General features: G+C 32.9%; 2 protein-coding genes across 2 annotated transcripts; one reads left to right on the forward strand and one right to left on the reverse strand.

Annotated features, from left to right (window-relative positions):
* The first annotated feature begins 767 nt into the window (after positions 1-767).
* Positions 768-2,089, forward strand: LOC145625474 (protein MKS1-like). The gene has a single exon (XM_081678505.1). The coding sequence runs from the start codon at positions 961-963 to the stop codon at positions 1,654-1,656; it is 696 nt and encodes a 231-aa protein (XP_081534631.1). The 5' UTR covers positions 768-960; the 3' UTR covers positions 1,657-2,089.
* A 1,265-nt stretch (positions 2,090-3,354) lies between these two features.
* On the reverse strand, positions 3,355-7,800 carry LOC145625482 (uncharacterized). The gene is made up of 6 exons (XM_081678512.1): positions 7,647-7,800; positions 7,465-7,550; positions 4,802-5,881; positions 4,471-4,692; positions 4,262-4,386; positions 3,355-4,027 (listed from the first exon to the last, which is right to left on the reverse strand). The coding sequence occupies exons 1-6, from the start codon at positions 7,659-7,661 to the stop codon at positions 3,867-3,869; spliced, it is 1,689 nt and encodes a 562-aa protein (XP_081534638.1). The 5' UTR covers positions 7,662-7,800; the 3' UTR covers positions 3,355-3,866.
* Between the last annotated feature and the right edge of the window lie 15,245 nt (positions 7,801-23,045).

Genomic DNA, 23,045 nt, shown 5'->3' on the forward strand with positions numbered 1-23,045 from the left:
TCCAAACCATTAAAAGAGATGTCCTTATCGGCGGCATCTAATTCCGCACGCCCCTCATTATCATCGCACCCCAACATTCACTATTACCCTTTTCCAAATCACCATGCCCCAATTTTCTTCTTTCCCCTTTAAATATTGTTGGCTTGTTGCCACTAGTCAGAGCAAACTATAGTTTTTGACTTTATGTAAAACTCCAACCCCTTAGCTTCATCTGCTTCTATTTTGCAATATTTATAAACTTACTATACGTATACAGTATTTCTAGTTTGAGAAATTCTACATAATGGTACTTTTTTTTTTTTTTTTTTTTTTTTGCCAAACTCTTAAACCACCCTATACTGTTAAACAGAATTTTTTTGCCGTACTTAAAAAAGTTGTGTGTTAAACAAATGTGTTCAGATCATTTCATTTCATTTAAACTCAATTCAGTAAATGTGAATATGTCTTTAAGGCCTGTTCTCTTCAACTTATTTTCAGTTCAATTCAGCTCCAATAAATTCAGTTAAGCTCTAATAAATTCAGTTCAGCTAATCAGAATAGGCTCTTAGACGAAACAAATACGGAGTAGTCTTTTATACGAAGTAGGACGGATAAAATACCAGTACAAAGTAATCCCCCGTCAAAAAAAAAAAAAAAAACAAAGTAATCCATAATCCAATTAATAATATAATATTACAAAAAAACCTTGTGTGTTGACTATTCCACATATTGACTTCTCTCTTTCCTCAGACCTTCCCATATAATTCAACAAACAAATTTAATATCACTACTCATACATTGCCTCCCAACCAATCTCCCCCATTTTTTCAAAATCACCGATTTTTATCTTTCAACCCAGAAATCCAATTAATACTAACGAAAAAACCCACCATTTAAAATTCCATTTCTCCCTTAAAAAAAAAAAAAAGAAAGAAAAAATCACTCATTCGCTTCCCCTGTTCTAGTCGATTTTCCGGCGAGATGAATCCGCCGCCGCAACCGCCGGCTAAGAGGGCGAGGAGAGAGAATCAGATCCAGATCCAAGGCCCACGGCCCAGCCCACTTAAAATCAACAACAATTCTCAGAAAATCAAGAAACCTCCGATTGTACCCAAACCCGCTTCTCAAGCTCCAGACCCGGTTACCGGAAACCAACCCGTAATTATCTACTCAGTTTCCCCAAAACCCATCTTCGTAGAAGCTTCGAATTTCCGGTCAATAGTCCAACATCTCACCGGACGAGAATCAACGGCGTCGGAAACCACTATTCCCGGCGAAGTCCCTGTTTCTCCGGCGGCGAGATTTGCAGCGATTGAGAGAAGTAGTCCGAGTGAGAGGGAGAGGAGAGAGAGAAGAAGTAGTGAAAATGATAATGATATGATGATGATGATGGGAGGAGAGAGAAATGATGGGGTTGAAACATTGGATATGAGTCAATTTCCGGGGATTTTATCGCCGGCGCCGGCGAATTTGCCGGGGATTTCGGCGGCGATGTTTTCGCCGATTAATACAGTGGAGAATCAAGCATGGTTTGGAATGAATGAATTGTTGATGAGTCCATTTATGAGTAATATGAGCTTCATGCCAAGTCCTTCAGCTCTGTTTTTGTCAAATGCTCCTATTGTTTCTCCTTCTCCTTCTTCCTTTGGTGAGCTCTTCAACAACTTTGACTTTTAAATTTTAGTGTAACTTTGGTAGGTTTATTATTTTATTGGGTGTAATTTGAATGGTGTTCATTAGTTGTAGACTTGGAAAATTGGAAGTAAGTCTTTGTGGTAGTAGTAGTACAAATGTAGTCGACTGGTCGAGGACAACGATATAGACAGGATTTTGTCGTGGTAGATAAAAATAAAATGGGTTTCAAGAAGACTTTGCTGGTTAGGGAATAGGGAGTATAACTGTATAAGTTAGTTGGAAATTGGCATCCACAACTCCACAAGCTTTGTTTTCTTAAAGAGGGAGAAAATAAGTTGGGCCAAAATTTTCCCATTTTTCTTTTTAATGAATATTTAACTTATATTGGGAGGAGAAATTAGAAGGGTTTGTACATTGTATTAATTTGTATTATTGCTAATTTGATTTGATTCAAGATTATATATTTTTAAGTGTATATATGTATCACTATTTCATTCATTCATAATTTACCGAAGATTTAATGTGTGCAAATGTATGACTATTTCATTCATAATACGGAGTATTTAATTTGAGAGATCATGTATAAATGTAATACGAGTAGCAAAATTTACTCTTTTGTAAGAATAAATAAATAAATTTAATAAAAGTGTCAATTTCTTCAATGGAAATTTCAGTACTGTACGAAGTATATGAAGAGAGGTTAGTATGCTTCTAACGTTGGGTTACCTAGAGGCTAGAACATGTAGTAATTCTAAGACATGATTTACGCAGTCAATCTTTGCTAAATTTAAAACTTTTGCAATTAATTAAATCTTACGAAATACATTATAGATACACACTAATAGTATTCAAAAGTTCTAAACTAACTAAAGATCGAGTATAAAATTACTCTGTTTATGTTATACGACTCCATATGGAGTCCTACAATACATCACAACTACGGAGCACTAATATAAGTATTTGCAAAAAATATTAATCCATAAATTGTATAATTTGCTTATAAGATACGCAGTTGTACATATAAATGATATAATACCCCTAACTAGCGGAGTACTAGATACCACAAAAAATAAGTTCAATGATACGAAGTACTCCTTCAGTAATAGAGAGAAGTAGGAATGTAATTTAAGGACGGATAGAATTGTAATTTAAGGATAGAGTGAATATATAATATTATGGTTGTGCACATCCTACGTCACCAAAATGCTACTTATACGGAGTATGCAACAATAATGCTGTAAGATTCCACTAAAATGACTAGATACAGCTGATGCAATAATGTTTCTATTGTAGCAAACTGCACAAATGCAAAACCACTAAAGGCTACTAGTTTATGTCTCAATTCACTACCTTCATTGCCACAAATCCATAGCATAGTGGCTTTCACAGACATCGGTTGATCTTCCTTGTAGTAAATTACTGATCATCCGTTATAAAGTGACAATAAAATGTGCAAAAGTTACACTAAAACGCACAAAAGTTACCCTGACATATATAAGAGTTATTTATGCTTCATTGATAAATCTGACAAAAGTGACACTAAATCTGACAAAAGTGTACCCGATGTACAGTAAATTACTGAAAACCGGGTGTATACAAAAGTTTTCCTCAAAAAATATAAACAGTGACTCAATGCTATTGTCCCAAAACTCCAGAGAGCCATAATACTATAGATAACAAGGAATACTGTCATCAAATTTAAATTGAAAAATGTTTTATCTTCACCTTTTGCCAAAAAACAAAAAACAAAAAAAAATAAATAAAAACAAAAACAAAAACAAAGGAGTAATTAAGACTTGTCAATGCTGTACAAACACTCGTATCCTCTTTCACCAAAAACTGGGTGAATGAAAGTATGTCACCCGATGCAACCACACAAGCTGGAAGCAGTGAATCATTTTGAGCTACAAAAAATAAATCACAGGCCTACAAAATTGCTGATAGTAAACATATTCAAAGCAAAACTATGTTCAAAACCGAGGCATATCAGACTTGTATGAACTATGTGTACGTGAATAACTTCCTAAATCCTAATAGGCGCATCCTTACACTTTTTCTTTGGCTTGCCCTGTCTGTTTTCATGTGTACTGTACATTTTCTTGATTCAAAAAGGAAGCATCTCTAGATATATAATGTACTGGCCTCGAAGCTTACAAAATCTCCCAAGCAGTCTATCTTCATCACAGCTGACTACTGCATTTTATCCCAAGCAGTCTGTCTTCATCAATGATTATTTCTCCCAAGCAGTTTATCTACGCTTGAAGGACACGTTGAACTCCTACTTTCTCAGCAATGCCCAAATCCTTTTTGTGGTACATAGAGTCACTGATTTGGGAACCAGGCAGCCCACTTGTCAAAAAAGTTTCTTGCTTAGGCTTAAAGACACTCCATAGATAGTATTTACTACGGAATCCTAAAAAGTAGAAAAGTAGGAAAATGTTAAGTACATTTTTAAATACAGTATCAACACTACCCCAACTCCCCGAATCGCCCATGCTCCTTAAAAACTAAGATGCTCCTTCCCTAAGCAAGTAGAGGATCAAATGTACATAATTTTACCCACAGAAAGGCTGCATCCAATATATAATCTCATAGCTCTATTGTTTTATATAATAATAATAATTAAAAAAAAAAAGTATCAACTTACTCCATTCTTCTCGAGGTAATTCTTGTGAAGAAAAAACCAAAAGCTCCAAATTGTTGATGCGAGATTTCAGCACAAGTTCATCCTCAATCATCTTGTCAAGTAGAACCTCATACCTCATCTCATCTCTGCATCAACTGATATAAGTCAAAGCCTTAAAAGAAAAAAAGGAGGTATAAAAAAATACAGTAATCAAATAGGGTGGAGACTACCTTTCATCCACTGGAAAGAAATAGAGACCAATCATGTCACCATTGGGAGGTGCCATCTCAAAACTCTTAGGCCATGCATCAGCCTTCTGGAAAATTTCAAAGCTAAGAGAATTTGGCAATGCACTTGCAGCACCGATAACCTTTTCATGAGCTTTGTTTGATAAATGAGCTTCAAGTTTAAAAGACATAGGATGCACATCATCACTGATGCTAAAAAATCCCCTAGTAAAACAACAAAGGTAATGGTCAGTAACAGATGACTAATAACAGAAGCGCTCATCATTGAAAACTAGAAAGTAACAGATGATCAAATAATAAAGACACTAGATACCTCCATACTGCATTCATTATTGGCTGCGCAGGGCCACGTATATCAGGCATTACATTTGACAGTGGAGGGATGACACATTTGTCATGATCTATGGAAAATTTTGGAGGCGGCATATAATCATCTGACTTAATATTAGGAGATGGTTGAGTAGGACAGTGATCATGTGACTTCATTAGACGCCGTTGATCAAGACCTTTTGCAGAAGGCTCACCATGCTTATAAGTTAAACCCTCACTAACATTAGGTAAAATCTTATGATGATCAGCCCTGACGTAAACGGGTTCTTCATCGGAATCAGAATATTCCACAGAAATAACCAACCTCCTCTTCTTCCTACGAGTTTGATCCATTTGATGAGAAGCAGGAACAGCTTTTGTTTCCCCGATATTGTCAGAAGTTATGTCTTCTGCACCATCTGACTGTTTAAAGGTTTGAGAACACCCAATTTCTTGCTGTTCATCTAGAATACTTGAATGAATTCCAGATAAAGATTGCCCATGTTTATGCCAGCTCTCTGAGACAGAATCTCCTCCCCTTATCTCATCAACTTTATCTGTTCTTTCCACACCATGGGCTGATTCCTCAGATAGCTGAGAACCCAAATACATTTCCTGATCTGTTTGTAGATCTTCACCACCACATAAAGAGTTCAAGTCCTTAATATTTTGTCCTGTAAACACAGAAGGTTCTGAACTTTCCTTCTTTGCACCACTAGCAGAGTTCACCTTTTTCTTCTGCCCTAATAGAGAAGGTTCAGAACCTCCCATCTTTGAAGCAATTTCATTTTTCTTCAAATTTCCTTCTTTACTTTTTACAAATTCCTTTTTCATCTCATCCAAGGTAGATGAGTCATCAGCCCCCTTATTAGCTCTTTTCTTCACACAATTTGATTCTTCAACCTTTGACATACTCAAACATTTATTCCGAGCTAATCCACATAGAGTCTCTTGATCTACTTTTGAAACAATACGTTCACTCTTTCTAACTGCTGGAGAGGCCTCGAGCATTCGAGGAACACAAACCTCACACGACCATCTAACTTCATCATCGTCAATATTGGCAGGACCATCTACACAATACCTGCCAATGAATGAAGATATGAAAGATGATGAAAGAGGATCATAATTCATAAGCTAAATCCTATCTAATATTGTGTGTGTTTTTTAACCTGAAATGAACTGGCCCATTTGGTAGTTGGCATTAAATGGGAGTAATGGTAATTATTTTATAAGTTCATTTACAAAATTTCAGGCCAATACCCATGCCCCATGGTATGTATTCCTCCTCAAATTACCTCTTTTTCTTCACAAATTTTCATTACCACCCATTACCATTTTGTAGTATTGTGTGGTAATGAAATTTTTGAACAAAAAAACATATTTGAAGGTAGAATTCCATTGAAATGGTAATGAACTTATTTGAGGAGGTAGTCCTATTTTCACCCCTAAAAAAAATATAAAAAAAAAAAAAAAAAAAAAAAGGTAATGAACCTAAAATTTCCCAACAAAATTACATACATATCCATTCCTTGCCCACTATTTATGACCATTAATCAAATGTGCTAGAAGTGCTTGTTTGGTTTACACAGGAATTAAATTCCAAAATTAGGTTAATTAGAATGTCAATTACCCAACATATATAATGGCCAAGGATTGTTCTATTTACCTAATTTTTACTAATATGAACTCATCAAAACTTATTAAACTTTACTAGAATTTAATTTAGTGATAATTTGAACATAGCTCCCCTTATCAACCCCTTATCAAAACTTATTTAATTTGAACTTAGTTATCCAAAAATAATTGTGAATAAGGAGAACAAAACAAACTCCAAGATGCCAATAAGTTATGAAATGGCTAATAAACTCCAACATATTAGATCCTATTCTACCCACTTGAGGATCGATGCTTAAGCTTTCCAAATGACCCATGACATTGATTAACATCATCATGACTTAGCTAATACAAAGCAAATGTAATTTGCCCTTCATTGACTAAGGGAACCGAAAATGCCAAGCACCAACCTAGAATTAATAGTGTACCTCCAATATTTCCTTATAGATCAAGAAGCCAATGTCACTAAACTTTGGAAAATTACTTAGCTTATACTTGTATCAATTAAAATAGCAAGTGTGATTTGCCCTTCAAATTTACCAAGGGAACTGAATTCACCAAGAATTCATAGTAGTGTATCTCAATTAAGTAGAAATTAAAGTTTCAAATTACAGCAACTTTTGTGTGTGGCTGGACACACGGGCCAGCTAACACACGAGTAATCCCAACAAGGACCGACCTGACCTAACCCTTGACCGAGTAACCCTGGGTGACCGAGTACCCCTAACCAACCGAGTTAACCCATGAGGCCATGACTGACCGAGTAACCCCGACCAAGTAACCCTGACCATTCTTTTAAGAAAAAAAAAAATGTGGCTGGCCACATAACATATGAAAGTTTTGCATGAAGCCATGAACTTCTAAAAATAGAAATTTTGAGAAATTGTGGAAATTGAAAAAAAAAATACTTGATAATATATAATATCAACAGATTTCTTCGGAATTCTACTCAACTAAGCAGAAAAACACAGTCTAAAATCTAATTCCTCATAAATACACCCAAATCATATAATCACAAAAATAAATTTTTGAAAAAATTATACAACTTACCGATGAACTGCATTGATCTGACATTGAACACAGTGAATTAGAAGATCCACATAACCTTTGCTGCCACAAGTTTGACAAATATTCATCTGAAATATACAACAACAATAACAAAAATTCAATAATTTTGCACCCAGAATAAAATTAAGAAATAAATTTACCGACGAAATAAAAACCTAACTTACAGAATTCTGAGACATGGAGTTGAATTCTTGCAACTAAAATTGCGACCCAAAAATCAAAAATCACGTTGAATTGTGCACCCAGAAACTACAGTATTTCGCAGTTTACTCGTTATCAAATTATCAATACACTATTACATGCAGAAATTGCCAAAAGAAGAAGTTAAAAGTGATACAGAGAAAGTTCTAGAATATGTTGAGTCGATCAATTCAATTGGCACATACCAATGGCTTTAAATTTTTCTTTTTAATTTCTTTTTTCCTAATATAAGCACTAATTTCTTAATTAGGTTAATGACAATGTTAACTTAATAGGGAGGTATAGGCTATCGGGGGGTTGTGGACTTGTGGATTGTGACTTTCGACAGCGTAGAGCCCAATGGGTACAAGTTGAGTTAAGTCGAGTTGAGTTGTTGAATATTTCAAAGTGCTTAATTTTAGGTAAAGTCTCAATGAATATATTGTTAATCTGTTACTTATATAATAGTATAACATTAGCATCCTAATAGGAGTAGGAAATAAAACTTTCTAAATATTTTAAAACTTCTTAATTTCCTATCAAGAAAGAACCTAATTCTAGCCTTAAATATTACTGACTTATTTTCCTAAATTTTATCGTAAAATATATATGGAAAATATATCACAATTATATAGCATACTAATTTTGTGCCTAGTCGATGCCGCAGATAGTCGAGATACCCATTTAGATAGTGTACTTAGTTGTGGACAATAATATTATAGTTTCTGTTATGTTCTAATTTTTTTTTAGCTTTTGACTTTTTTAATTTTATTGACAAAATCACAAACATCTATACTTCTATACTTTATATACTAAAGTAATCCCCGTAGTTATCCCCTAATTACACGTGTCATCATCATATAAAAAATTTTCCCGCCAAAATACTTTGTTACTTTTTTTTTTATTTTTTATTTTTATTTTTTGTTTTGTTATTGATATAAGTTTGTTGCTATATTTAAAGTAGAAGTTTTTGCCTTATATTTAGGGAGTGATATCCAACAATAATAATTTAAATAAAATTTAAAAAATATAGTGGTATTGAATAAAATGTTATGTAAAATTCTAAAATACTATTTAGGATATCATCAAAATGTGTTCTTATCAATTCTTCCATCTCACATTAACTGTAATGTAATCTAGACATTGAGATTAATCTTATGGTGTATCACAATGTTTATTGTACTTTTTTTTTTTTTTTTTGTACTTCTAATGATTCGTTTTGTACAGTTTCTAATAAACAAATAGCAAAATATTATTGAAAAACTGTGCGTTGCACAGGTTTTGAATTAGTATAAAGCTAAACTTTTAGCTAGGTCACGAGGCAGCGGATAGATTTAAATAGACTTCATAAGATAAAAAAAAAAATAGTTTAGAATTTATTTGGATTGAATATTAGGATAAAATTGTTAGTTAAGAGTTTTATTTTTGATAAAATACTAATATTTTAAATTAACAGATTGAATTATAATTTTATTCAAAAAAAATTATTAGATAATAATTCTCGAAAATTATCAAATAAGTTTATATTTTATATCATAATATATTTTGGAGCAAAGGAAGTAGTTCAAAGCGTTAAGCATCTATCTATCTATCTATCTATCTATATACTATACTAAAAGACAAGCGCCTCAATGTTAGACTGACAAATGTTTTATTATGATTCGCTGTCTTTTATTAATTTTTTATTATTATTATTATACATTTATGTTTCCATATGTATAAAAAAAATCTATACATTTTATTCTAAATAAATACATAAACTATTATAGTAAAGTCTATTATAGTAAAGTAATAGACATATACACATGCACGGTATATTAAGAAAAGTATCATAAAATATGTTAGTATATGTAAATAATAATAGCTACATAAGAATAAAAAATTTCAGTATAAAAAATATCAAAATAACATATGTATGTATGGTAATTCATATTCTCTCTAAAATATTATGTTTATAATGAAAGAAGATAATTCGGTAAATATTAACAAGTCTATCAAAGGCATTATATACACTGTAAGCTACATATGGTAAGCTATAAAGTAGGCCTAATTTCCTAGAATTAAGGGAAGACAAGTATACAGTAAGCAAAACTATGCCAAAAAATGATGCATACATAAAATAGTTTATGGTTTTAACATAAATAATATCTAATGAAATTTGTATGAAAAAATATTCTCATTCTATAACAATTAAATTTTCATATTTTCTTACTCTTGTAATGCTCATATTCAAAATTTAAATAATTTAATATGTAATTTTATGAGTTTTATAACATTCATAGTTATTGTATAAAAATACGTGTTCGTAAAAAAATACATTACATACATGATTGGTTAGTTGATAAAATATGTCTTTAATTCTTATTATTTTAATAAATATTTTTTTAATCATATAAAATTTATCAATAACCATTTCTATATATTTGTGTTGTATATTCAATCATCAGTTGTTGATTAGTTATATGGATATTATGTAAAAGTTTTTGACACAATGCTTAGCTTAGATAACTGTAAAATATGGCAGTGAATAAGATATAAGGTTATTATCGTGTTTGTAGATAGTGAATGCGACGGGTAAAACAAGTTTAGATTGTATAGATACCGAACAGATAGTATGACAAGTAAATTTTAGTTTTTCTTCCATTGTTCTTCTATAGTAATATGCGGAATGTATGACAAGTAAATTTAGTTTTTCCTCTACTTCTCTTACGTAGTTATATGGGGCAAAATGATTAATTTATTTTTCAATTATAATAAATAACATTATAAAAAAAATAATAGGGAATAAAAGAAAAGAATTGCAAATGACATAAAATACTATTCAAATCACATCTTTCTTTAATTTATTTACGTATCAACCATTATTGCAACTGGAAAAAATTTTAATAATTAATTAATTGTTAGAGAAAATAAGCCCTTTATTACTAATTGAATTATCTTAGGATTTTTTTTTTCTTACGGGATCAATCATGCTTTTGTCAAAAAAATAATGATTTGATTTATAAACCGTGCAATGCACGGGCATTATGCTAGTTTATAATATATATTTTAATCGGTTAAAATAATATACTTCACAATCTAATAGAATTTTATTACTATGTAGACCTATCAATTAGGGTCGGGTAATGAGTCTTGTTGGATTGGGCCACTTCAGGTTACGAGTCAAGAAATATTCAACTCTTGCCCAAAGTTTTGGGTTCGAAACAACCCAACGGGCTTTGAACATTTATTTTTATTAATTCATTTTTTTGCTTATTTTATTTTTTATTTTTTTAATGTATTAAATCGAACCTTTCCACCAACATTATTATTAGTTATTACATGTCTACTAGATAAAAAGTCGTCATAAAAGCACATTAATTCCTAACTAATTTTGTATCAATGATATATTTTAAAATTTGATATATAGATTAAAAATTTATCTTAAAATTCAATAAATAACCCGGGAATCGCACGGGGCACAAAACTAGTATACAAAAATTTTACAGCTGAATGTGAAGAATATCTGATTCAAAAGCTTTGATGATAAATCAATGGTAGACTAAAATTCGTGGCCATATTTATAATTATAATTACATGGTTATTCGTATAGGAGTAAACTTCTATTGTTAATTGGATATTCATATTAATAATAATATGTGGTCGATTGATATAAGTAAAATTCTATTGTCAATAAAAAGATAATTTTTTTCATGTTATGAAATATTTGTGAATGTCTATATACTCTTGTACTCTCCGGAACATTCTAGATTTAGGGTTTATCATTCTCAAAGCAAACCCTAGCATTGTATTTTTTTTTTATTTTTTATTTTTTTTTTGGTGCAAAAGAAGGGAAACCCTTAACAAAAGAAAAAACAGAAAGAAAGTAAACTAAGAAAAAGAATAAAAAGCAAAAAACTATCCTATCATAGTAGGAACCATCCTAGCCCGCGACACCCCAATAAGATCCTCCAATAAAACGGCCAAAAGATCCTTAGGGATCGCCTCAATCAAGATCATCCGTTGCTCCAACCGGACTCCATAGTTAGCAAGCCAATCAGCCGCCATATTAGCTTCTCTATAACAATGACTCAACCTGACCTCCCAACCTTGACGACTTAATAGAGCTTTGCATTTGCGGATTATATGAATAAAAGGGGAGTTGGGGGGTGTAGGATTAGTCAGCATACGAAGAACCACTTCAGAGTCAGCCTCAACTATAATATTTCTATGCCCACCGTTCCAGGCAATAGCTAATCCACGCATAATACCCAAAATTTCTGCCTTTGTGCTAGAACAGACTCCACAATTAATGGCAAAAATTTCATGAATCTCTCCTCGATGTCCTCTTATAATGCCGCCAGCTCCCGCTTTGCCTGGGCTCTCTTTCGCCGCTCCATCCGTATTTAGCTTGACCCAATTTTCCTCCGGGCATTGCCAGCGAATCCACTTCTCAATACGCTGTCTCTTCCTCATACCTGATGTCAACCCATTCCTTTCCCAGGCTGCCTTTATATCACCAACTCGAGCTAACACAAAGGTACCTTGATCAAAGGGGATTTTCACATTTGGCACAAAGATACGCTCACATCTCCACTTCCATATCCACCAACACGCCACAGAGAAGAGGAGAGGCCAATCTTCACTTACAAAATCTTTTTCCCCGTCCATATTATCTAGCATCCACTCTTTGAATTGATCCCCAAGCAAGTCAATATCGTTAGTCCAGCCCAGAGAACGCCACACTAACCTTGCCAGGGGGCATTTTCGAAGAATGTGATCTGCAGTTTCCTCATTAAATCCACACGCAGAGCATCGAGGGTCAGCAGAAATCTTACACATAAATCTATTGCAATTCGACATTAGTCGATCTTGGATAGCCAACCACATAAAAATCTTGATTTTTTGAGGCACTTTCAAACTCCAAATCTTCTTCCACCCTCTAATTTGATCTATCGAAGGAGCATTCACATTCCTGACTAATTGCAGAGCTGAACTAAGGGTAAAAGCTCCTGATTTGGATCCATTCCAGTAAATCCCGTCAATAGCATCTTCTTCTTCAGTTAATTCAAAAGATGCTATTTCTGCAAGGGTTTCAGCTGGCAAATACATGGCAAAGCTGCCGAATTTCCACCCAATATTTTCATCCCACATGTCCCTCACCGAAGCATTCTGAAGATCTATGGGGGGAATTGGGTCAGCAAGGTTTAGCAGAGTATCCTTACTCGCCCATCTTTGAGTCCAAAACGCAGTATTTTTACCATTACCAACAGCCATGTTAATACCCTTCTTCAAAACATCAATGCTGCTGACAATTCCTCGCCACGCATTAGACGCGCCATTACGCTCCTTGAACATTCCCACATCACACCCGACCATCTCCATATTTGTTGCGCATCACCCTTGACCACAGCGCTTGTGGCTCAGCAAGCATACGCCACCCAAGCTTGGCCATAAATGCAGCATTCGCCTGTCGCATAGACTTTAGCCCAAGTCCTCCTTCCTCTTTTGGCTTGGCAATATTTTCCCAAGCAACTAAATGCACCTTGCGTTCCTCATCCGTTTCACCCCATAAAAATTTCCGCATTCTACGATCAACATCATCACATACTGCTCTTGGTAATTTCGTAGTTTGCATAGAGTAAAAAGGGATTGGCTGCAAAGAGGATTGAATCAGCGTGGCTCTTCTTGCTAATGTCAAGGTCTTAGTCTTCCATCCTGCCAACTTGGAATTAATCCGATCAATTAAGTACTGATAGTCCTGTTTCGATGTTTTACCATTTATAATCGGGACTCCCAAGTACTTACCGAGGTCATTTGTTTCCTCCATTCCCAAGCCTCGACAAATACCCTCTCGAATATCATGGTCAGCATTATGGGAAAAGAAAATTCTCGATTTCTCTATACTAACTTTACTTCCTGAAGCGGCTTCAAATTTTTCTAAGCATTCCTTCATAATATCATCTTGATCCACTGTCGCTTCACAAAACAAAATTAAATCGTCCGCGAAAGCTAGATTCGAAATTGCAGGCCTATTCCTACTAGCTCTCACCGGTCTCCAATTCCCCAATCGAACCTCAAAATCAATCAATTGGGCAAGTCTCTCCATACATATAACATACAAATATGGCGATAGCGGATCTCCCTGTCGAATTCCTCGACTTGGGCTAAAAGCTTCTGTGGGTTCACCATTCCACAAAATGCGTAGCTTGGCAGAGTTAATGCATCTCATAATTATTTCCACCATGATATGAGGGATTTGCAACTCCATAAGCGACTCTCTAATAAAGTCCCACCTCAAGCGATCATAAGCTTTCTCAAAGTCGATTTTCACCGCCATATAAGATTTTCCACTTTGCTTTCTCCGCATAGTATGTATCATCTCCTGCACAATCACAATATTGTCGGTAATTTGTCTTTTGGGGACGAAACTACACTGAGTCGGAGAGATTAAAGAGGGTAAAACTGGCTTAAGACGATTCACAATCACTTTCGTCACTATCTTCTAAATAATATTACACAATCCAATAGGCCGAAATTGATTAGCTTTCTGAGGTACATCAATTTTAGGGATGAGAACCAAAAATGCATCATTCAGTCCTTCTGGAAATTCTTTTCCATCAAGAATTTCCCTAACCAATCTTGTCACACTTGGCTTTACCACCTCCCAATACTTCTGATAAAAGAGAGGTTGAAAACCGTCCGGTCCAGGGGCCTTAAATGCTTTCATAGACATTAAAGCTTTCCGAATCTCACAATTAGCATACGGGCGTGTGAGTATATTCCATTCATCAGCATTCATATTTGGGAAACAGTCTGCTAACAAACGGTGGCCAGTGAACTCACTGTTTTCTTCTTGAAAAAGAGATTTCCAGTAATTCAACACCATCTCTTTCACAACATTCGGCTCAGTCACCCAAATCCCATCAGAATTTTGAAGCATATCAATTCGGTTTCGATGTCTTCTAATTACAGTGGATAGGTGAAAATATTTGGTATTGCGATCCCCATCACAAATATTGTCCATTCTTGATTTTTGGAACCACAGTGTCTCCTCCTGATCAAGAATGTTTTCAAGCTCCTTGCGAATGTTGCCATCCATTTTCAGAAGATGCGAATAGTTACCTTTTGCTAGCTCACGTTGCACCCCTGCCAACCTAGCCATAAGTTCCTCCTTTTTGCGAAAAATATTATGGAACACCTCACGGTTCCACTTATTCAATTGTTCCGCAAAATCTCTCAAAAATTGAATAATGGGAACATCATTCCTCCATCTCGATATTACAAACTCCTCAAACTTATCATGGTGTAGCCAAGCCGCTTGGAACCTAAACGGTTTCGTGACCACTGGGATAGGAGCAAAACCCGTGGTACTCACCAAGATCGGACAATGATCCGATACAGTTCGAGGTAGGTTTCTCAAAGTGGCTTCAGCAAAACGAAGGCGCCACTCTTCATTCACTAATCCCCTATCAAGTCTAGCAGACTTAAAGGTATCTGGAGAATTACCCCTATACCAAGTGTGTTCCGGTCCCGAGAAACCCAAATCAATTAATCTATACTCTATGAAATAAAGACATATAGATTAGTTCTCTCTCAAACTCTCATATTTCCCCTTTATTTCACAACACGTTATCAACACCAAATCTAACTGACTGAGCCAACTGAGCGAATTAGGATTAAATCGATCGATTCACACATATATTTTCCACCAAAGCACGAGCCCTAGCCAACTGGATGACATCTTATATGATTCATTAAGGTACGTACATACGTACTACTTGCATTATTAATTGAGTGATTTAAATAAAGCATCAAGAACCAATTAGTTAATGATTGATATTAGTATGTTTTGGTATTGTGCCGAATGATGATTTCGATCTATATTGTATGAGTATATTATCACTTTATTGGATATGTATATTTAATAACCATGGTCAATTCATCATTTTCACAAAGTGGTCAAATCAATCTGTTCTTAATTGTTTAAATCAAGAAGTATTGTGGCATATGTACTCTACATTAATTTGATTCAACACAACTAAGGGTCTGTTCTTTTAGTTTAGTTCAGTTCAGCTCAGCTCCTAATTTCCTTCTCTTATAAAATATTCAGTTCAACTCAGCTCAATTCAGTTCAGTTCAGCTCATTTCAGTTCAGTTTAGCTGAGTTCAGTCAATGAGAACAGGCCCTAAGTACATCTATATATACTTAAATTCATTAAAGTTCGTAATTCTAATTTAGTGATGTGTTTTCCTTACGATTCTTTGAGTTTTGTATTGGAATCATCTATTTGTCCGTTTAAGTTTACTTCGTCAACTTAAATATAAAGTCAAAATATATATTTCATAAATAATTAGGCACTCCATTATTAACTTGTTATTAATGTACGCTTAGAGAGTATGATATGTAGTTCTATAGATTGTTTATATTATGCAAATTCATGATGCATTGCGACTAAGTTAAGCATATATGTTTTTCATTCGAGTACGTGTTATGATGGTGTGAGTATATGAGAAGACTAAAAATTTAATTTATTATTTGATTTTTTTAAAAAAGTGTTTGGGGCATTATGTTGACATTCTTAACAGATTTTAGAGTAGTTTTTTTTTTTTTTTTTTTTTTTTTTTTTTTTTTTTTTTTTTTTTTAAACTTCTGAATTTGTTGAGTTTTGTTATTATGTTTATGTATCTTTGAGATTTTATTTTACCATGAGATAATTGTGTGTGGATTAGTCCGATCGAATCCATACTATATATTAATTATTATGAAGGATGAATATATAAAGTTTGGGGCAAGATTTCCGTCCTTGTTGTATGCTTTTCATGATATCACTATCATATAACCATGACTCCTTTTATTAGCAACAAATTGTTTAAGTATGAAATATTTTGAGAGACCAAAAATAATACTAAATTTTGAGATATGAACTAAATTTTGTTGCAACTTATTCCTATTTTGTTGTCAATCTTCGTAATAAACTCTGTCATATTTGATTAAAATAATGAAAAATGAAATGAACATCTAGTATATCCAATAATATCTCTCTATACAACTCATGATATCAATATGCCTAATATATATAATCTAATACCCAATATGAGATCCCACTAAATGGAATGCAAGCATATGCATTCATATTCATAGTGTTTATTTAGTGCCCACAAGTTTTTAATCAACCCTAATATTAATTCAATAATATTTTTATTTTTTTGTTTTACAAATACAACGTTGAATATTAATTGCAAACATGATAATTTGAAAAACTTGTAAAATATATTTATTATTGTGATGTCTCATCATAGTATTAAATAAAGTAAATAAGGAGTTAATTAACCCTGATATTTTATACAAAATTTCATTCGATATTATGATTAGTATATGATTATTAATTGATTAAAGTTTGCAGCTTAATCTATAAGAAGATTGTTCTATTTGTAATTCTTTGAAGCTCATAAAATTTCTTTAACTTTTATTATCGAGATTATTTATATATACATGATGTCACATTTTTATTGGTTTGCTCGACCTCATTCATATTAGCTAGCACTTGTTTGAACATGAAATTTGACAACAAGTAGTATGTGTACTACTAATACATTAATTGCATATATACTCCTTTCATTATAAGTTCTAGATCAATATTGTTCATGTACATGCATTATAATTGACTTTAACATGATCATAATCATATGATTTGTGCAACTATCACGGTTTTAGTATAAATATGTTGGTTGATGTATAATGTTTGAATTCAATTATATATAATATATTTATATGCGTATGTACATGAAGTTGGAATAATGTATGAATTGAACATGAAATTCTTAGTCTTAAGGACCTGAATCTCCGTAAATTTATGAAGGGTTGGAAACCCTTGACAACAATACAAGCTAAGGTTATGTATATAACCTAGAAATTAAATATAGATAATCCACCATTTATATAAATAATGTGTTCCTATATACCCTATGTCATGTGAAAATACAAAGAATTTATATAGTTTATATATTGTTTTGGGTGGTGTAGGGAATAATTTCAAGCCTTTAAAATCCCACTAGCTTGAACCCCACTGTGATCATACACTAAAGTACGGTGGCGTCCAAAAGGGAAGAAGATAGAGCAAAAGAGTCGCCAACAAGTTTTTAAGGAACTTGTAAACCGTTCACGAGGTGAAGGTTACACCCCTTAACGATCCAAGAGATCGTCAACTCCATAAGGTCATGAACCAAATAAGGGTTCGGGGATGATGGTACAAATCCAACCTAAAAGAGATTGAACCTGCCCTAATAATAGGCCTCTACTTTATTCTGCTCGTATTCATGTGCGCTTTCTGACTAACATACAATCAATAGGATTAACCCTAAACCTGTTTAATCTATGTTGGTTGAATTTAATGCACAAATAAATCTATTATTGGCGATCACTTGAATTATAATCACAATTAACCTAACAAGATTATTAATTATCTTATTAAGCGTGATTACAAGTACCAAATTCCCTTTAAACATACAATAAAGGTGATCAAACAATAACAATAAAATAATCAAGCAACATAATAATAAATAATCATTATAATAAATAATAATTATAGTCTTCATAATCATAATCATGTTAAAGCATAGCAAGATCCTAGGCATGATACTAACAAGATTAATAACAAACCCTAGCATGTCACTAAGCAATAAAAATCAAAGCTTTAGCCCTAACATGATACTAACATGAATTAATATTAGGAAGAATATAGGAAGCATCGTACTTTTAATCATACTTGATATTAAAGTTACCCTAGACATGATACTAGGAATCAAAATAACAATCTAAGCATGATTTCTACATCATAATATCGATTAATCAATTAAAGTACTTACTTGGATGCCTCGTACCTCTTTCTAATAACAAAATACACACATTAGTAACTTCAAGGAAAACAATAAACAAAACAATTAAATTAAATAATTGAAATAGAGATTTGGGACCAAACCCTCAGAAATTAAAACCTTTCACGTCTAGGGCGAAGGCAACTTCGAATATGGCTAGGTGTTTCAAGATCTTGTGAATGCGGAATTTTGTATTAAAGAAAAGGCTAGTAAAAGAAAGAATGAATGAATGTTGATGAAAGTTGATGAATGAAGAGATGAATGAAAAGGATTATTGAAAGAGATGAATGCTAATTGATGAATAATTTGTGAATGAAGAGAGTTGATGAAAACTTAAGAATAAAGAGAATTGGTGAACGATAGATGTAGATCCTCCATCAAAACAGAGTTTTTGATACGATATTTATAGAGAAAATCATCCAAAAAAGATAATTTATCAAAACAGAGTCTGAAGACCACAAAACCACCTTGGCGTCAGCCCTGGCTCATTGGCGCCAGGACCAGTGGCTAGCGCCAGGCGCCAATGTTGGCGTCTGGCGCCAAGGCCAGGGGTTGGACGCCAAATCGGATTTTAACGCGTTTTCGAAAATCTGATAATTTTCCATACTGGAAGATAAAATAATATAATTTCGGCCGAAAATGCTATTTGATCTAATTAAAACTCTGAAGAGTCCTAACTGAATTAAGAATGATAAAAACCTTCTAGAATGTTCTAGAAGACCAAAACCATTCCTAATTACATTAGGAATGATAAATTATATTAGGCCCTCCCCTAGATCATTGGGCCGTACTTAAAGCTCAAACCGGACCCAGTTTAGTAAATTGGCCATAACTTCCTCAATATTCATCGGAATTGGGCTTATAATATATCGTTGGAAAGGTCTTTGCAAGCCCTATCCAACTACACCACTATTGGACCCATATCATGGACCAACCAAACTGGATTGACTGTTTTCTTTAAAATAAAGTTTTCAAAAACAGGGAGAAAAGAAAAGGAAATAAAACTTTCCGCAACATTAGACCTTTCCACACTTTCGTTTCATTCGATTATGATTCGACGTGAAAGGCACTCATCACTGGGTTTGGTTTTGGGGAGACACAAATGGGTGTCTACAGGTGGATATTCAAAATATCAAACTCTAATAACTAAGTATGGATAAATAACTAGATATAATCATTCCCAGAAGTGAATGAGAACTTGCATACTTTAAAGAGTTATAGGCATGTTTGCTTGATATTCTTTTGATTATATAATTCATTGAAAAAAAAAACATAAGAATTGCAAACATGAGCGCAAATTATCTTTTGACCAAGATATATTGTTCATGAGTTTAAGAAATTGAACATGACATTGTGAACACTTCACTTGATAAATATATATATATATATATATATTATGCCCATACTTATAGGATATTTCAATTTAAAATGAATGCAAAATGAGCATTGTACCTGATACAAGATTTTATCAAAAGAATTTATGACTTACAAGGTGCAAGATATTTGAAAGGTTGTTGGACTAATTTAATATCCCATATGCAATGATTAGGGGAGATATAATATATTTGATTAAATTATGAAATCCTTGCACACAAGAATAATAAAATTTACTGATGGTCAGTTTGCTACAAGATATTTTTTTGAGATGTGGCCACATAATTATCAATTATTTAAAATGAACCATCTTGAAGATGGATGTGAATAGTGGTCATTGTCAATTGAATACACTGATTTTGAGTGTTCCGATCAAAATTAATGTCCCAGAAGGATAATATCAATTGCTAATAAATATATATATCACGGCTGAAGCGTGGTAACCTAATATGTTATAATTATAAGAATCCTCAAAAGAGGAAGGGAGCAACAGATGACAATGACACATTCATTTGAGAAAGTAACACATAATTTCGAGGAAGTGATACATTTTTATGGATCTCTTGAAGAGATCATTTCTAGAACATTAAAGTGTGCTATGATCATATAAAGTACTCCAGAAGAGTACAAAATTATGTCCAACAAAATAAACATGTGACAGGCAAAAATCATTACTCCAGCAGAGTATGAGTTATTATAAGATCAAGTATTAGTTGACTGTCTTGCCAATTATACAAAGAAACACATATTAGCGTTTATATACATCACATCATTATTCATGGCCATGCTTGAAGTATGTCTAATAAGGTGATCACCAGTATTAGAAATTTGACAATTTAACTGACCATTAAAATTCAAAGAAAATGTGATTTGATGTGATAATTGAAATAGGTCATCCGAGTTTAATAATTACCCATTATGGAAAACTGAAGTTTCATTTAATATGAAAGAAATAATGTGCTGACGCTCTCTCATGTTAGAGATATGAAATAAATTAAATGGCGAGACATAACATTGAGATTAATCTATATTTGAATTGTAATTTTAATAGTTTATTTTGAAGAAAATTTCAAGAGATTATATATTAGTTTATGAGAACTTTGTATGGGCATATGTAATAGGTGGCCAAAAGCTCACCACGATAGCTTATATGTTGTTCAGTATTAGGTGACTAGAAACTCACCGTATTAGGTGACCAGAAGGCAGAAGCTCACCAAAGTTACTTGTATGTAAAAAAAAATAATTTGGAGTATCTAGTATCTTAGTAAATAAAGTAATAAAGTATTTGATGATCCTGAAGATCACTATGTAGTTAAATTACATACAAGTGACTTAAGGTTTGTTCTCTTACGTTGAAATTCAGTTCAGTTCAGTTCTGCTCAGCTCAGTTCAGCTCCTAATTTCCTTCTCTTATAAAATATTCATTTCAGTTCAGTTCAATTCAGCTCAGTTTAGTTTAGTTTAGCTCAATTCAGTTCAATTCAGTTCAGCTGAGTTGAGTCAATGAGAACAGGCCCTTATACTCAGCATATAACAATCTCTTGATTATTAGGGCTATTATCAGTCATCACAAGAATAAAGAAAAGTAATGATAAACAATTGCACAATATACTCTCCCCATGGATAATAATCTCCAGAAGAGATATATTTTATTGAATTTGACCCTCCCAATGAAGTGAATTATATTGCAAATTGATGTACTAAGTTGGTCAAGAATTTTGATGATGCCCCTATATATGAGATATTTTACCAACTTAGGGGGAGAAGAGTTAGCATAATTTGGAAAAATCAAAAGAATCGATGATCCCTATAATGTTAATTTAAAACCATTCGGAAGCATAGAAAGATACATTTTGATCAGAGTTAGTGATACTATGTGTATACATTGAGATAAAATCTTGCCAATTGTGACTTACTACACCTGAAGTGTAGATTGTTTGATCGGTTCCAATAAAAATATATGATACATAGCAAGATAGTGCAGTTGATACTTTAAAAGTGGAATAATTATAATATATTAATATCATAGTTTATAAAATCTTCCAGGAGTAATATAGATATCTGAATAATCTATAATAGATGACCTATGATATGAGAAATGTTATAATGGTACCAATGAGAAATGTTTTCAAATATCATTGTGAAATAGCTTGCTAAACGTCCTTTGAAGAGTTTTATAATGCCGACATATGATGGAACCGATAAATATCATGCATATGCAAAAGGAGTGGACTTGAGAATTGAATAAGGGATTTGAAATAAATGTTCACTTTCATGTCGACATATTGATGATATTCAAAAGCTTATCATGGACCAGAAGTCTTAACGAAATATAAATGATGATCATGATCAAAGTTTTTCATGGACCAAAAGTCCATTAAAAGAGGGATTTTAAGAATCCGCATTGTACAGTGTCTTGCATTTTTGAGTCTTATGTGCATATGTGAATCATATGTAAATTATCATTTAATTATTGCATGTGTAGGAAGTCATTAGATGCATCATTCCTTACACACATTTTGTTCAATTACATCATTCATATATATGTCATGAATTCTACGTTTCATTTACATGCATTAGTTCTATACAATAATTTTGTTGTATATGTAAATGTTCATTATATATATAGTAAGACATATTTATTACAACTTTGATGGAATATTATAAAGACATGTTTATATTCAAATGGGCTTATAATTATGATGAAATTATATATGACGTTGATCTAATATTATTTATGAATCATGTTAGAATAGCTATCGAAGAACTTATATGCAACGTATTTATAGCCGTACAAATTTTATATTTTGAACATTGTATTTATTATCAAACTTTTAGTCTATGTGACTACATCATTAGCATCTCAACCTGAAGATTGAGCATATGAAAGTTAGTGAAAATTCCTATTTGTATTTGCAAGAGAGCTATCATGCCAATTATGAATATTATAAATATCAACGGAATACTTATGCGTGAAGCTGTTTTATTATAGTCTAAAACAACTATGATCAATGAATATAATTACATGTGTTATATTAATTCATACGAGATTGAAAAGCAACATTAATAATATCAATGTGTTTCCATTAAGGAATGTTTGATCAAATAATAATCATCAATTTATATTATTCACGACCTCCAGAAGAAGGCGT

Source organism: Chenopodium album, chromosome 1, assembly GCF_948465745.1.
Source record: "Chenopodium album chromosome 1, dcCheAlbu1.1, whole genome shotgun sequence".
NCBI classification, from domain to species: domain Eukaryota; kingdom Viridiplantae; phylum Streptophyta; class Magnoliopsida; order Caryophyllales; family Amaranthaceae; genus Chenopodium; species Chenopodium album.

Coding starts and splice junctions, on each gene's coding strand:
- LOC145625482 (XM_081678512.1), bottom strand. Junction 5,882..7,464: donor CAGATCAATGCAGTTCATCG/GTAAGTTGTATA, acceptor ATTCATTGGCAG/GTATTGTGTAGATGGTCCTG. Junction 4,387..4,470: donor TTCTTTCCAGTGGATGAAAG/GTAGTCTCCACC, acceptor CAGTTGATGCAG/AGATGAGATGAGGTATGAGG.
- LOC145625474 (XM_081678505.1), top strand. CDS start 961: ATGAATCCGCCGCCGCAACCGCCGGCTAAGAGGGCGAGGAGAGAGAAT.